The following is a 14,388-nucleotide window of genomic DNA, read 5'->3' on the forward strand; positions in this document are numbered from 1 at the left end:
AGTTCCCACATATGCTGAGCACTTGTTGGCTGCTTTTCCTTCCCTCTCAGGAACCACACATGCGGAGATCATCCACTCACCTACTCTGCGTCTCACAAAGACACGGCGGTTGGAACCAAAAATATGGACAGATTTCCACTGGTCTAATGTCCATTGCTCGTGTTTTTTGGCCCAAGCAAGTCTCTTCTTATTATTGGTGTCCTTTAGTAGTGGTTTCTTTGCAGCAATTTGATCACATAGGCCTGATTCACGCAGTCTCCTCTGAACAGTTGATGTTGAGATGTGTCTGTTACTTGAACACTGTGAAGCATTTATTTGGGCTGCAATTTCTGAGGCTGGTAACTCTAATGAACTTATCCTCTGCAGCAGAGGTAACTCTGGGTCTTCCTTTCCTGTGGCGGTCCTCATGAGAGCCAGTTTCATCAGAGCGCTTGAGGGTTTTTGCGACTGCACTTGAAGAAACGTTCACAGTTCTTGACATTTTCCAGATTGACTGACCTTCATGTCTTAAAGAAATTATGGACTTTTGTTTCTCTTTCCTTATTTGAGCTGTTCTTGCCATAATACAGACTTGGTCTTAACAAATAGGGTTATCTTCTGTATACTACCCCTACCTTGTCACAACACAACCGATTGGCTCAAACGCATTAAGGAAAGAAATTCCAAAAATGACCTTTTAACAAGGCACACCTGTTAATTGAAATGCATTCCAGGTGACTACCTCATGAAGCTGGTTGAGAGAACGTTTTGCACACTCTTGGCAGTCATCAAGGCAAAAGGGTGGCTACTTTGAAGAATATAAAATATATTTTGATTTGTTTAAAACTTTTTGGTTACTACATGATTCCATATAGGTTTATCATAAAGGAAAGGGTAGCTACTTTGAAGAATCTCAAATATATTTTGATTTATTTAAAAAACGTTTTTGGTTACTACGATTCCACGTGTTATTTCATAGTTTTGATGTATTCACTATTGTTCAAGAAAATAGTAGAAATAAAGATAAACCCTGGAATGAGTAAGTGTGTCCAAACTTTTGACTGGTACTTACTACCTCTTACTTGGGGGGGGTTGTAGAGAAAATCGGAGAACACCACCGTGTTCATGAGTCTCCCATTTCCATAGAGTGGTCATAATAGTTTGTAGGCCATTCGGACGCTACATACGTTTTCGTGAATGTCTCATGGTCTGACAAATACCGGTGTAGGTCGACCAACTTCCACTGCAGAATGGGACAGCTCACATAGGCAGATGTGCTGGATTGAGATGCAGTCCATGAAAAAACCCTGATATCGCTAACTTAAACTGACAGATTTTTATGGGGATTCTTTTATTATGTTTCTTAGATTGACGCACTGCTGAGTCAATAGACTCTTAAGGATTAAGTTAGATGGGCAGCGGCGGTAAACAGCAATCTTCATGTCTTTCCACAGATTTTCATTGGGATTCAAGTCTGGCCTTTGGCTGAAGCCATTCCAGCTTTGGTTTGGCTATGCGTTTGGGGTCATTGTCCTGTTGGAATGTGAGTCTTCACCCCAGACTAAGGTCGTTTTCACTCTGAAGCAGGTTCTCATCAAGGATTTGTCTGTATTTGGCTCCATTCCTTGTTCCTTCTATCCTTAGTCTCCCAGTCCATTCTGCTGAAAAGCATCCCCATAGCACAATGCTGCCACCACCATGCTTCACGGTAGGGATGGTGTTAGACGGGTGATGAGCTGCACCTGGTTTGACCACAGAATATTTTGCCTTATGATCTGTCTTTCACTTGCCTTTTTGCAAACTCCAGGCATGCTGTCATGTGGCTTTTTCTCAGGAGTGGCTTCCGTCTGACCACTCTCCCATTAATCCCAGATTGATGAAGTGCTGTAGAGACTTGTCCTTCTGGCAGGTTCTGCCATCTCAGCCAAAAAAACTCAGCATTTCTGTCAGAGTGGTCATTGGGTTCTTGGTCACCTCATTGCCCGGTTGCTCAGTTTGGTCGTACGGACAGCTCTAGGTCTGGGTAGTTCCATATTCTTTCAATATGCCAATGATAGAGACCACTGTGCTGTTGGAAACTTTCAACACTCAAGAATTTGGATGCACCTGAGCTCAATTTGGAGTGTAATAGCAAAGGGGAGTGCATACTTACGTGAATTAGATATTCCTGTATTTAAGTTTCAATAAATGTGCAAACCTTTCTAAAAACATGTTTTCACTTTGTCATTCTGGGGTATTGTGTGTAGATGGGAGAGAAAAATATATATTTTTATACATTTTTAATTCAGGCTGCAACACAACAAAATGTGGAATAAGTCAAGGGGTATGAATACTTTCTGAATGCACTGTATAGATACTTCTGAGTATAACTCATGTTTTTATCAATATCTCCCAACGGCATCAAAGCATGATTTACAAGAACCTTTAAGTTATTACATGTATTTTCAGTTAGGCTTGGAACCTGTACAGTAAGAGCACAGCTGCATTACGGTAAAGGTCTACAGTACAATATGTACATGATTCCAGTGAATCATGACTCAGTGGGGCGGTGACTGAACCAGGGTTGACTCCTCTAACAGAGAAAAACACATAGTGGAAGCAGTTTTGGTTTATTACATCATCACCACATCTCTCTCCATGACACTTTTTATTGGGAATGGTTCTATTCAGCCCCCTCCAAGAATAGAAACAGGCTGGGAGACCTGAGGGGTATAGCGCAAAGCAGGATCAATGAGTTAGCCAGCTAACCTGGATAAACAACTATTGATTTTCTGTTTCATTAAGTAAACTAAGATATGTGTTTTTGGTTGTTGAGTTAATCAGACCATGCCCATTTCAGGCTAATCAAACATTTAAAAAATAATATTTATGCAAGTTTACTGGCTAACTCAGTGATCCTACTTTGTAGTATACCACTCAGGGTTCATTTCTATCAAGCGTGTCCGAGTAAGAGTGCTGATCTAGGATCATTTTTACTCTTTTAAATCACAATTAATAAGATTACATGATCTTAGATCAGCACACCTACTCTGAGACGTTGTCCCATACATAGCTAGTAGTACAATAAGGCCAGAGGGTTTAGCAGCCCCAACCCAACTCCAGCAGTACAGTACAGTTCATTAATGTAAAAATGAACAAGCAAAAAGGTTGCATTTGGGTTGTGTAGCTAGCATTCCATTTGGCTAGCTGCAATATCTCTCTTTTCACAAAAATGTCATATTAGTAATTATATTTTATTTCACCTGTAATAATAACTGAATGTCATATTATAATAATGAAATAACAACGCAATACGAATGGAATGTGTGTGCTATAATTGAGAAAAAGATAAGAAAGGAGAAGATAGCTGTAAAATGTTGCTATTCACATTCCCTTCATCCACAACAGATTCTCTTAACCCAAACACACACAATGCCAGCCTGAGGTTGATAGAGAATGTATTCTAGAAAAAGTGAAATAAAGCAAAAGAGCAAGGAAAAAACAGATGGAACCACTTGGTCATTTAAATGTTTGATAATTGAAGAAGAAGAAAACATTCCATCCTGAATGAATCAGGGTGTGCACCATTTGTATATAAAGTACATCTTAATCTGAGCAAAGACCCTTCTCAAGGATCAGACAAGCCTACACATTCAGCTGGTTATTTGTGATGCATCTGTAGACACAGATCCCTGTGTTTCCTTCAGTGACTATAACTAGCCTTCAAAACACAGTCTTGAGGTCCAACTGTGGAGTGGGCTGACATAGCTGGAGCCAAAATGGACTTAGCCCTTAGAGGTGTAAACCCAATTATACACGCACTCCATAAAAATCTATTCAAAATCAACTACACATTTTTTCATACATGGCTGTCTCAGTACCAATCTAAACTAGTCATACAAACGCCACTTTTCAAGTATCATCACATTTTATAATAAAGATCCAGTATCCCAAAAAACAACAACCAAATTCACAAAATGTCATAATTAAACAATTAAATAATGAAAATAAATAAAACAAAAGCAAGCAATTAGAGAGAAGGCAGATTTGGTCCCTTTTTTTCCCCAAGGTCTGGCGATTAGCCGTGACATCATTCTGTGACATCAGCGAGGTGTTCTATGTGGAGGTGAGGCCTCAGCCCAGCCCAACGTCAAGTGACATCATCACTACAAAGCCCAGGATAGAGGTCCAGGAAGCCAACTTACCGTTCCCACTTCAAGACAATATACATGGACAGTGTTAATCAATGTTGGTGTATTTATACAGTACTTCAATCATATACAATACATTGAGAGACAGAGATAAGCCGAGCACATGGAAATCTGTCAGGTTACTAAAACACACACACCGACCCTAAACATGCTAGCAGGCACACACTTCACAGTGATAGTCAACCCACACACTTCACAGTGATAGTCAACCCACACACTTCACAGTGACAGTCAACCTACACACTTCACAGTGACAGTCGACCCACACACTTCACAGTGACAGTCGACCTACACACTTCACAGTGACAGTCAACCTACACACTTCACAGTGACAGTCGACCTACACACTTCACAGTGACAGTCGACCTACACACTTCACAGTGACAGTCGACCTACACACTTCACAGTGACAGTCGACCTACACACTTCACAGTGACAGTCGACCTACACACTTCACAGTGACAGTCGACCTACACACTTCACAGTGACAGTCAACCTACACAAGTCAAAAGGACAGCTCGCTCCCCGTCTCGCTTTTTAAAGAAAACAATACGCCCAGGGTTGTGAAAACCAGAACATTCCAGGGGGCCAGTGTCGTTGCTCCGCTCCCACTCTTCCTCCTCGCGGCTCACACTAACACAAAGACAGCGATTGATCTAGTCCAGCTCAGAGTCACAGAGCTATGAACAACTACTGTATGCACAGAGTTGGAACCAGGGTAGAAGAATCTGTTCATGTACAGTATCAGTCAAACGTTTGGACACACCTACTCATTCAAGGGTTTTTTTCTTTATTTTCACTATGTTCTACAATGTAGAATAATAGTGAAGACATCCAAATGATGTAATAACATGCAGTGACCAAGCATTTCGCTACACTCGCAACACCATCTGCTAACCATGTGTATGTGACCAATACAATTTGATTTGAAAAAGTGTTAAACAAATCTAAATATATTTTATGGTTGAGATTCTTCAAAGTAGCCACCCTATGCGTTGATGACAGCTTTGCACACTCTTGGTATTCTCTCAACCAGCTTCATGAGGTAGTCACCTGGAATGCATTTCAATTAACAGGTGTGCCTTGTCAAATGTTAATTTGTGGAATTTTGTTGAAGAATCTAAAATGTAAAATATATTTTGATTTGTTTAACACTTTTTTGGTTACTACAGGATTATATATGTGTTATTTCATAGTTTTGATGTCTTCACTATTATTCTAAAATGTAGAAAATAGTAAAAATAAAGAAAAACCCTTGAATGAGTAGGCGCATCCTAACTTTTGACTGGTACTGTATTAGTAGGAAACATTGTTCCAGTGTTTTCTAAAGGGTTGGACATGGACTAAGCCTTGACTAAGACCTAGGTTAGGAGAGCACAGTAAAAATAACCTCTCTCTACCCACCTGAGTTGAGCCTCTGGGATGATGTCATCAACCACCACATACACCATAGCCCCTGCAGCGAAGGCCAGGGCGTACGGCAACAGTGGTTCCGCCAGCACCACGGCAACAGCGCCTAGCAACCCGGCGATTGGTTCTACCATTCCACTGAGCTGTCCGTACCTGAGAGAGGAGTTCGTCAAAACCCTAGATAAGTACCCTTTATGTCCCCTTCAGTCATTGGCTGTCAAACAAAAACAATTCCTTTAATATACAGTTGCCTTCAGAAAGTATTCTCACCCCTTGACTTTTTCCACATTTTGTTGTGTTACAAAATGGGATTAAAATGGATTTAATTGTCATTTTTGGTCAACGATCAACACAAAATACTCTGTAATGTCAAAGTGGAAGAAAATGTATAACATTTACAAAAAATGTATGAAATATAAAAACACTCATATCTTGATTCGATAAGTCTTCAAAGCATCCCATCTGGTGAGTCTTCTGCCCTCCACAGACTGGGGGTTAAGGAACTGAACGGGGCTCTGCCTGGCTAAAACTGGAGATACCAGGCTGATTTGCCCCAAATATAACGCTTTGTATTCAGGACAAAAAGTTAATTTCTTTACCAATTTGTTTTGTATTATTACTTAAGTGCCTTGTTGCAAACAGGATGCATGTTTTGGAATATTTGTTTATTCTGTTCCGGTTTCCTTCTTTTCTCTCTGTCATTTAGGTTAGGGCTTTCTTTATTTTTTACACATCTACCAATCGGTGCCCGTCTTTGTGGTTGAATCTGTGCTTGAAATTCACTACTTGATTGGGAGACCTTACAGATAATTGTATGTGTGGGGTACAGAGATGGGGTAGTCATTCAAAAATCATGTTAAACACTATTATTGAACACAGAATGAGTCCAAGCAACTTATTATGTGACTTGTTAAGCACATTTTTACTCCTGAACTTATTTAGGCTTGCCATAACAAAGGGCTTGAATACTTATTGATTCAAGACATTTCAGCTTTTCATTTTTAATGAATATGTAAACATTTAAACAAACATAATTACACTTTTACATTATGGGGTATTATGTGTAGATCAGCGCCACAAAATCTCAATTTAATCCATTTTAAATGCAGGCTGTAACACAACAAAATGCAGAAAAAGTCAAGGGGTGAGAATACTTTCTGAAGGCCCTGTGAGTTAAGGTGCAGAGAAACAGTGATGATCATATGGAGATACTGTTTGGATATTAAGAGTTGTTACTCACCAGAAGGCTTTCCATGTGGACATCCCTGCACCTCGCAGAGGGAGGCTCACCGCAAGGCCCTCTGGGAAATTCTGGATCCCTATGCCAATGGCCAAGTTCCTGTGAAACACATGATGATAATGTTTTAGAGGACACCACTTCTTAGATCATTGTCTGTTGGCCTTTCAGATGACATTTCTTATTACCATTACCCTAATCAATGGTCGTTCATTGACATTGGTTTAGAGGCCTGAATGGGATAGATTTCAGAGCGTTGAGTTTGCATGTGAAGCATTACATTCACTTCAACCTCACTGCTTAAATAGAGTTGGAGCTGTATCGTGGCTAAGTGTGGTAGAAGTGTGGTTGGAGGGTGGGTGGGTGGTTGGTTGGTTAGCTAGGAGGAAACTATTTGAATGATATACAGTACATAACACGGGGGGAAACTCCGTTATTTTGCTGCTGGCAGTTTCTGGGGTCAGTTAAAAGGCAGTAGTGCTCAGTCTAAATTACACAGAGTGAGTCAGCACTGGAGGAAATCGTCATCACAGTAAAACCGCAGACTATGGATAGGGGCTCATTCTCAGGACAGGAAATGACTTGGAAACAATTGCTAAGGAGACACATGAGGAGTCAGTTGGATATGAAGAGTTGGGAGAAAATGCATACTGCTAAACAATTAGAAGAGAAGAAACTCTAATATATACAAAACAACAACAGCACTCAAGTCACCCCATCCTAGGCCCTCCGAAGCGTCAATAAACTGAGGCTAACAGCACACTACTAGTCCACACTATTAGCAGCCAGGGTGGAAATTCAAAGACATGCCATAAGTGGTGTTAACCAGGGTGTTTGTTTGACTGCTCGCACTCCGCTGCATCCTAGTCGGACCAGCATCAGTTCCCAGGGGGCAAAGAACTCAGCAACACCACACACGGGTGTGTTTGGGAGGAACGTTTTAAGTTTCCTCTCTCCCTGTGAACCACTAACAGGCACAGAGTCAAGAGCCTGCCCCTGGAGAGAGAAGATTAATGACAGCTAGTCACGGAAAGGTTTACAGCAGCCACTGCCTGGGAGAGAGAGACACACGGAGAGAGAGAGAGAGAGAGAGAGAGAGAGAGAGAGAGAGAGAGAGAGAGAGAGAGAGAGAGAGAGAGAGAGAGAGAGAGAGAGAGAGAGAGAGAGAGAGAGAGAGAGAGAGAGAGAGAGAGAGAGAGAGAGAGAGAGAGAGAGAGAGAGAGAGAGAGAGAGAGAGAGAGAGAGAGGGAGAGAGAGAGAGGAATGTAGTATGCTTGGTTTCAGACTAGGAATCACAATGCGTGTAAAGTAAGTGTATTTTCAACATGCTAGAAAGAGTGTTTCTGTGTCAAGGAAAGAATGAGGATACAATGACAGGGACAGAGAATCCAGAACAAATTAAGAGAAGGCTGGAGTATTGAACGAGGGAAGGACGGCAGAGAAGAACATCTGGGCCGCATGAGACAGAGACAGAGAGAGGAGGAGGAAAAAGAAAGAGGAAAAATGGATAGAAGAGAAGGAGAAGTCTGGAGGGAGTGAGGGAGGAGACCCTATGGGGTGTGGTTGAAGTGAACCCAGTCACTGGTCACATGGGGGCTGTACTGGCAGGAAACACCTTTGTATACAGTACTATTTCATAAATCTGAGCTACATTTCCCCATTACAGCACAGCAGAACAGGGATAATGCAGCATAATGCAGTAACAGTAAGTTGCATGCTAGGCTAGTTATTTTTTTTTATTTTACCTTTATTTAACCAGGTAGGCTAGTTGAGAACAAGTTCTCATTTGCAACTGCGACCTGGCCAAGATAAAGCATAGCAATTTGACGCATACAACAACACAGGGTTACACATGGAATAAACAAAACATACAGTCAATAATACAGTACAAAAAAAGAAAAAAAGTCTATATACAGTGAGTGAAAATTAGGTAAGATAAGGGAGTTAAGGCAATGAATAGGCCATGGTGGCGAAGTAATTACAATATAGCATTTAAACACTGGAATGGTAGATGTGCAGAAGATGAATGTGCAAATAGAGATACTGGGGTGCAAAGGAGCAAGATAAATAAATAAATAAATACAGTATGGGGATGAGGTAGATAGGTGGGCTATTTACAGATGGGCTATGTACAGGTGCAGTGATCTGTGAGCTGCTCTGACAGCTGGTGCTTAACCTGTTATGGCTAGGGGGCAGTATTTTCACGGCTGGATAAAAAACGTACCCGATTTAATCTGATTATTACTCCTGCCCAGAAACTAGAATATGCATATAATTATTAGCTTTGGATAGAAAACACTCCAAAGTTTCTAAAACTGTTTGAATGGTGTCTGAGTATAACAGAACTCATTTGGCAGGCCAAAACCTGAGAAGATGCTGTACAGGAAGTACCCTGTCTGACCATTTCTTGGCCTTCTTTATCATCTCTATCCATTACAAAGGATCTTTGCTCTTACGTGACACTTCCCACGGCTCCAATGGGCCCTCAGAGCCCGGGAAAAAGCTGAATCACGTAATTCAAAGCCCTGGCTGAAACACATTATCGCGTTTGTCAAGTGGCCGATCAGGGGACAGTGGGCTTAGGCTCGTGCACTGGCTGCTCCCGTCTTTCTGTTTTTCCCTCTATTTACCGAAACTCAGATTCCCGGTCGGAATATTATCGCTTTTTTACGAGAAAAATTGCATAAAAATTGATTTTAAACAGCGGTTGACATGCTTCGAAGTACGGTAATGGAATGCGCTATGCGCACGACCCTTATTTACCATTCGGATAGTGTCTGGAACGCACGAACAAAACGCTGCTATTTGGATATAACGATGGATTATTTTGGACCAAACCAACATTTGTTATTGAAGTAGCAGTCCTGGGAGTGCATTCTGACGAAGACAACAAAGGTAATGAAACTTTTGTAATAGTAAATCTGACTTTGGTCAGGGCTAAACTTGGTCGGTGTCTAAATAGCTAGCCGTGATGGCTGGGCTATCTACTGAGAATATTGTAAAATGTGCTTTCACCGAAAAGCTGTTTCAAAATCGGACATATCGAGTGCATAGAGGAGTTCTGTATCTATAATTCTTAAAATAATTGTTATTTTTTTGTGAACGTTTATCGTGAGTAATTTAGTAAATTCACCGGAGGTTTGCGGGGGGTATGCTAGTTCTGAACGTCACATGCTAATGTAAAAAAGCTGGTTTTTGATATAAATATGAACTTGATTGAACAAAACATGCATGCATTGTATAACATAATGTCCTAGGGTTGTCATCTGATGAAGATCATCAAAGGTTAGTGCTGCATTTAGCTGTGGTTTTGTTTTTTGTGACATTATATGCTAGCTTGAAAAATGGGTAGTCTGATTATTTCTGGCTGGGTACTCTACTGACATAATCTAATGTTTTGCTTTCGCTGTAAAGCCTTTTTGAAATCGGACAGTGTGGTTAGATTAACGAGAGTATTGTCTTTAAAATGCTGTAAAATAGTCATATGTTTGAGAAATTGAAGTTATAGCATTTTTGAGGTATTTGTATTTTGCGCCACGCGATTCCACTGGCTGTTGACTAGGGTATAGAAGTTAAGCATGTCCCAGTTTAGGTCACCTAGTAGCATGAGTTCAGAAGATAGAAGGGGGGCAATCAATTCACATAGTAGACCAAAGCCTATGGGCTAGGCTACTATACACAATACAGTTAGGCTAACATGTAAACAAGGATATGACCATGGGGCAGCCATTCTGGATGGGGCACATGACCATTGGATTGTGTAACAACAATCACCTGGAGAGACAGAGAGAGACAGAGAGTGACAGAGACCAACGAGAAGGCTGGAGTATTGGAACAAGGGAAGGATGGCAGAGAGCAACATCTGGGCCGCATGAGAGAGGAGACAGAGAAGGAGGAAAAAGAAAGAGAAAAGGGATAGAACAGGAGGACATCAGGAAGTCCTGAGTGAGTTAGGGAGACCCTGTGCCTTTGGTGTGGTTGAGGTGAACCCAGTCACCCAGTTCTGTTTTCACTGTTTGTCACATGGGGGCTGTATTGGCAGGAAACACCTCAAACAGTACTAATTAATACATGTGAGCTACATTTCCCCATTACATCACAGCAGCATTTCATGGCAGCTATGTTTGTTCAGCTGCGGTATCAGGACAGGACTGGCCCAGAACAGATGGAACCGCGCCTGTCCAGTCCTCAGTACTGAGGGAGGGAGAGAAAGAGAGCGAGAATGAAGAAAACGAGAAAGAGGGAGAAAGAAATTTCTGTCTGTAATAGGCCCAAAATAAAGCAGGTATTACACAGTGGTAATATACTAATAGCGATGTTGTGCTTTGGCCTACTAGCCTAGCGTGCTAACTTACTGTTACTGCTATAAGCTGCTAGTTGGCCCTGTTCCTATTGTGTGCTTGGTTATCCTCTGCATATAGTGTGCTTTTCCATTGTGCTATGGTTATATTAGGCTATGTTGGCCTGCTAGCCTTAATAACGTAACACTGTATGTAGCAGCATAACATAGCACATCGCTATAACGTAACACTGTATGTAGCAGCATAACATAGCACATTGCTATAACGTAACACTGTATGTAGCAGCTTAAAATAGCACATTGCTATAATGTAACAATGTATATAGCAGCATATCATAGCACAGCGCTATAACGTAACACTGTATATAGCAGCATATCATAGCACATAGCTATAACGTAACACTGTATATAGCAGCATATCATAGCACATCGCTATAACGTAACACTGTATGTAGCAGCTTAAAATAGCACATTGCTATAATGTAACAATGTATGTAGCAGCATAACATAGCACATCGCTATAACGTAACACTGTATGTAGCAGCATATCATAGCACAGCGCTATAACGTAACACTGTATATAGCAGCATATCATAGCACATCGCTATAACGTAACACTGTAAATAGCAGCATATCATAGCACATTGCTATAACCACTGTGTAATACCTGCTCTATTTCTGTCCATTACAAAAACTTCAATGGTCATATCAATGAATGAATGATATTATAGACCCATTGATTCTGGAAGAATATAACTTAGAAGTAAGTGCCTTATGAGCCAAGTTGTTTTACTTTATTATTTATATTCTTCCAGAATCAATGGGTCTATAATATCATTCATTCATTGATATGACCATTGAAGTTTTTGTAATGGACAGAAATAGAGCAGGTATTACACAGTGGTTATAGCGATGTGCTATGATATGCTGCTACATACAGTGTTACGTTATAGCGATGTGCTATGATATGCTGCTATTTACAGTGTTACGTTATAGCTATGTGCTATGATATGCTGCTACATACACTGTTACGTTATAGCGATGTGCTATGATATGCTGCTACATACAGTGTTACGTTATAGCGATGTGCTATGATATGCTGCTATATACAGTGTTACGTTATAGCTATGTGCTATGATATGCTGCTACATACAGTGTTACGTTATAGCGATGTGCTATGATATGCTGCTATATGAATCAAAGATGAATCAAGGAATGCTTTTTTGCTCTACTAAAAGTGATTTACTTTGAAAACTTGACTGCTGATATGCACAATTTTGGTGGATTTTATTAAGAGTGGACTAATGGACAAAACACCAAAAAAATATTGAGTGTTGTATTCCTCATATGAGCAAGTGACAAGTTGCACATTAAAGGTCCAGTGCAGTCAAAAACATGAATTGCCTGCGTTTTATATATATACTGAACAATAATACAAACACAACTTTCAACTATTTCAAAGATTTTACTGAGTAACAGTTCATATAAGAAAATCAGTCAATTGAAATAAATGAATTAGGCCCCAGTCTATGGATTTCACCTGACTGGGAATACAGATATGCATCTGTTGGTGACAGATACCTTTAAAAAAAAAAAAAAAAAAGGTAAGGGCGTGGATCAGAAAACCACCCAGTATCTGGTGTGACCACCATCTGCCTCATGCAGCGTGACACATCTCTGACACATCTCCTTCGCATAGAGTTGATCAGGCTGTTGATTGTGGCCTGTGGAATGTTGTCCCACTCCTCTTCAATGGCTGTAAAAAGTTTCTGGATATTGGCGGGAACTGGGACCAGCTGTCATACACGTTGATCAACAGCATCCCAAACATGCTCAATGGGTGACATGCCTGGTGATTATGCAGGCCATGGAAGAACTGGGACATTTTTATCTTCCAGGAATTGTGTACTGATCCTTGCGACATGGGGCTATGCATTACCATGCTGAAACATGAGGTGACGCCGGCGGATGAATGGCACGACAATGGGCATCAGGATCACGCCACGGTATCTCTGTGCATTCAAATTGCCCTTGATTAAATCCAATTGTGTTCGTTGTTCATAGCTTATGCCTGCCAATACAATAACCCCACCGCCACCATGGGGCACTCTGTTCATAAGATTGACATCAGCAAACCGCTCGCCCACGTTGCCATGCACGTGGTCTGTTTGTGAGGCCGGGTTGGACGTGCCTCCAAATTCTCTAAAACGATGTTGAGGTGGCTTATGGTAGAGAAATTTACATTCAATTCTTTGGCAACAGTTCTGGTGGACATTCCTGCTGTCAGCATGCCAATTGCACGCTCCCGCAAAACATCTGTGGCATTGTTGTGTGTCAAAACTGCACATTTTAGAGTGGCCTTTTATTGTCCCCAGAACAAGGTTCACATGTGTAATGATCATGCTGTTTAATGAGCTTCTTGATATGCCACATCTGTCAGGTGAATGAATTATCTTGGCAAAGGAGAAATGCTCACCAACAGGAATATAAATACATTTATGCACAAAATTAGAGAGAAATAAGCTTTTTGTCTGTATGGAACATTTCAGGGATCTTTAATTTCAACTCATGAAACACGGGACCAACAATTTACATGTTGCATTTTCGTTCAGAGTATATTTCCACACTATGAGGATGGAATAATACTGTCACATTGTGAAAATTATGATAATTCCTTTTTAGTGTAAGAGCTGTCAGCCTGTTTTGGTGGGATGGTGTTTTGGCCTGCCTGGTGACGTCACCAGGAGGGAAATTATTTAATAGGCCAATAAGTAAGAGAGTTCCAAAACTTTCTGCCAATAACAGCTAGTTTTCAGTGTTCCCCTTCCCACTCAGACCACTCCCAGACAGTCCTAGGAAAATTCTTGCTTGAGAAATATCTATTTGTTTAGGAAGCTATTTTTGTTTATTCTTTACAATTTTAATTGAAAAAAAAAATCACAGTAAGGTATTTCATTTTTACCCAGAAATGATTTGATAACGATATATAAAAAAAGGCTGCATTGGACCTTTAACTGCTCTGCATTAGCTGCTGTAAAATGTAAAAATACAATGTAAAAATACATTGACAAACTGCAGAGAAATATAATATAATTTATAATTTACTAAACAGTTGGACACTTCTCATGGGTCTCATACAACATAGACACAAATAACTCGCTATGTGGTAAAACAGATCTTATCAAATGTTATCAAAAGTCCTTGGCTTTAGGTAAAAATTGTACATTGAGGACACGTGTCTCGTGTAGTGCTACCCGAGGTGTGTGTATTTA

General features: G+C 40.6%; 1 protein-coding gene across 2 annotated transcripts in view; it reads right to left on the bottom strand.

The window, feature by feature from the left end:
* Window positions 1-2,572: 2,572 nt before the first annotated feature.
* Window positions 2,573-14,388, bottom strand: part of LOC106579012 (zinc transporter ZIP11) — a 145,857-nt gene continuing 134,041 nt past the window's right edge. For both annotated transcript variants that reach the window (XM_014158406.2, XM_014158407.1), the window contains exons 8-10: window positions 6,820-6,918; window positions 5,574-5,732; window positions 2,573-4,171 (exon numbers count right to left, since the gene is read on the bottom strand). In XM_014158406.2, the coding sequence (XP_014013881.1) occupies window positions 4,093-4,171; window positions 5,574-5,732; window positions 6,820-6,918 (337 nt within the window). In that variant the 3' untranslated portion in view covers window positions 2,573-4,092. The remainder of the gene's footprint in view (window positions 4,172-5,573; window positions 5,733-6,819; window positions 6,919-14,388) is intronic.

Source organism: Salmo salar, chromosome ssa19 (genome assembly GCF_905237065.1).
Source record: "Salmo salar chromosome ssa19, Ssal_v3.1, whole genome shotgun sequence".
Lineage (NCBI taxonomy): Eukaryota > Metazoa > Chordata > Actinopteri > Salmoniformes > Salmonidae > Salmo > Salmo salar.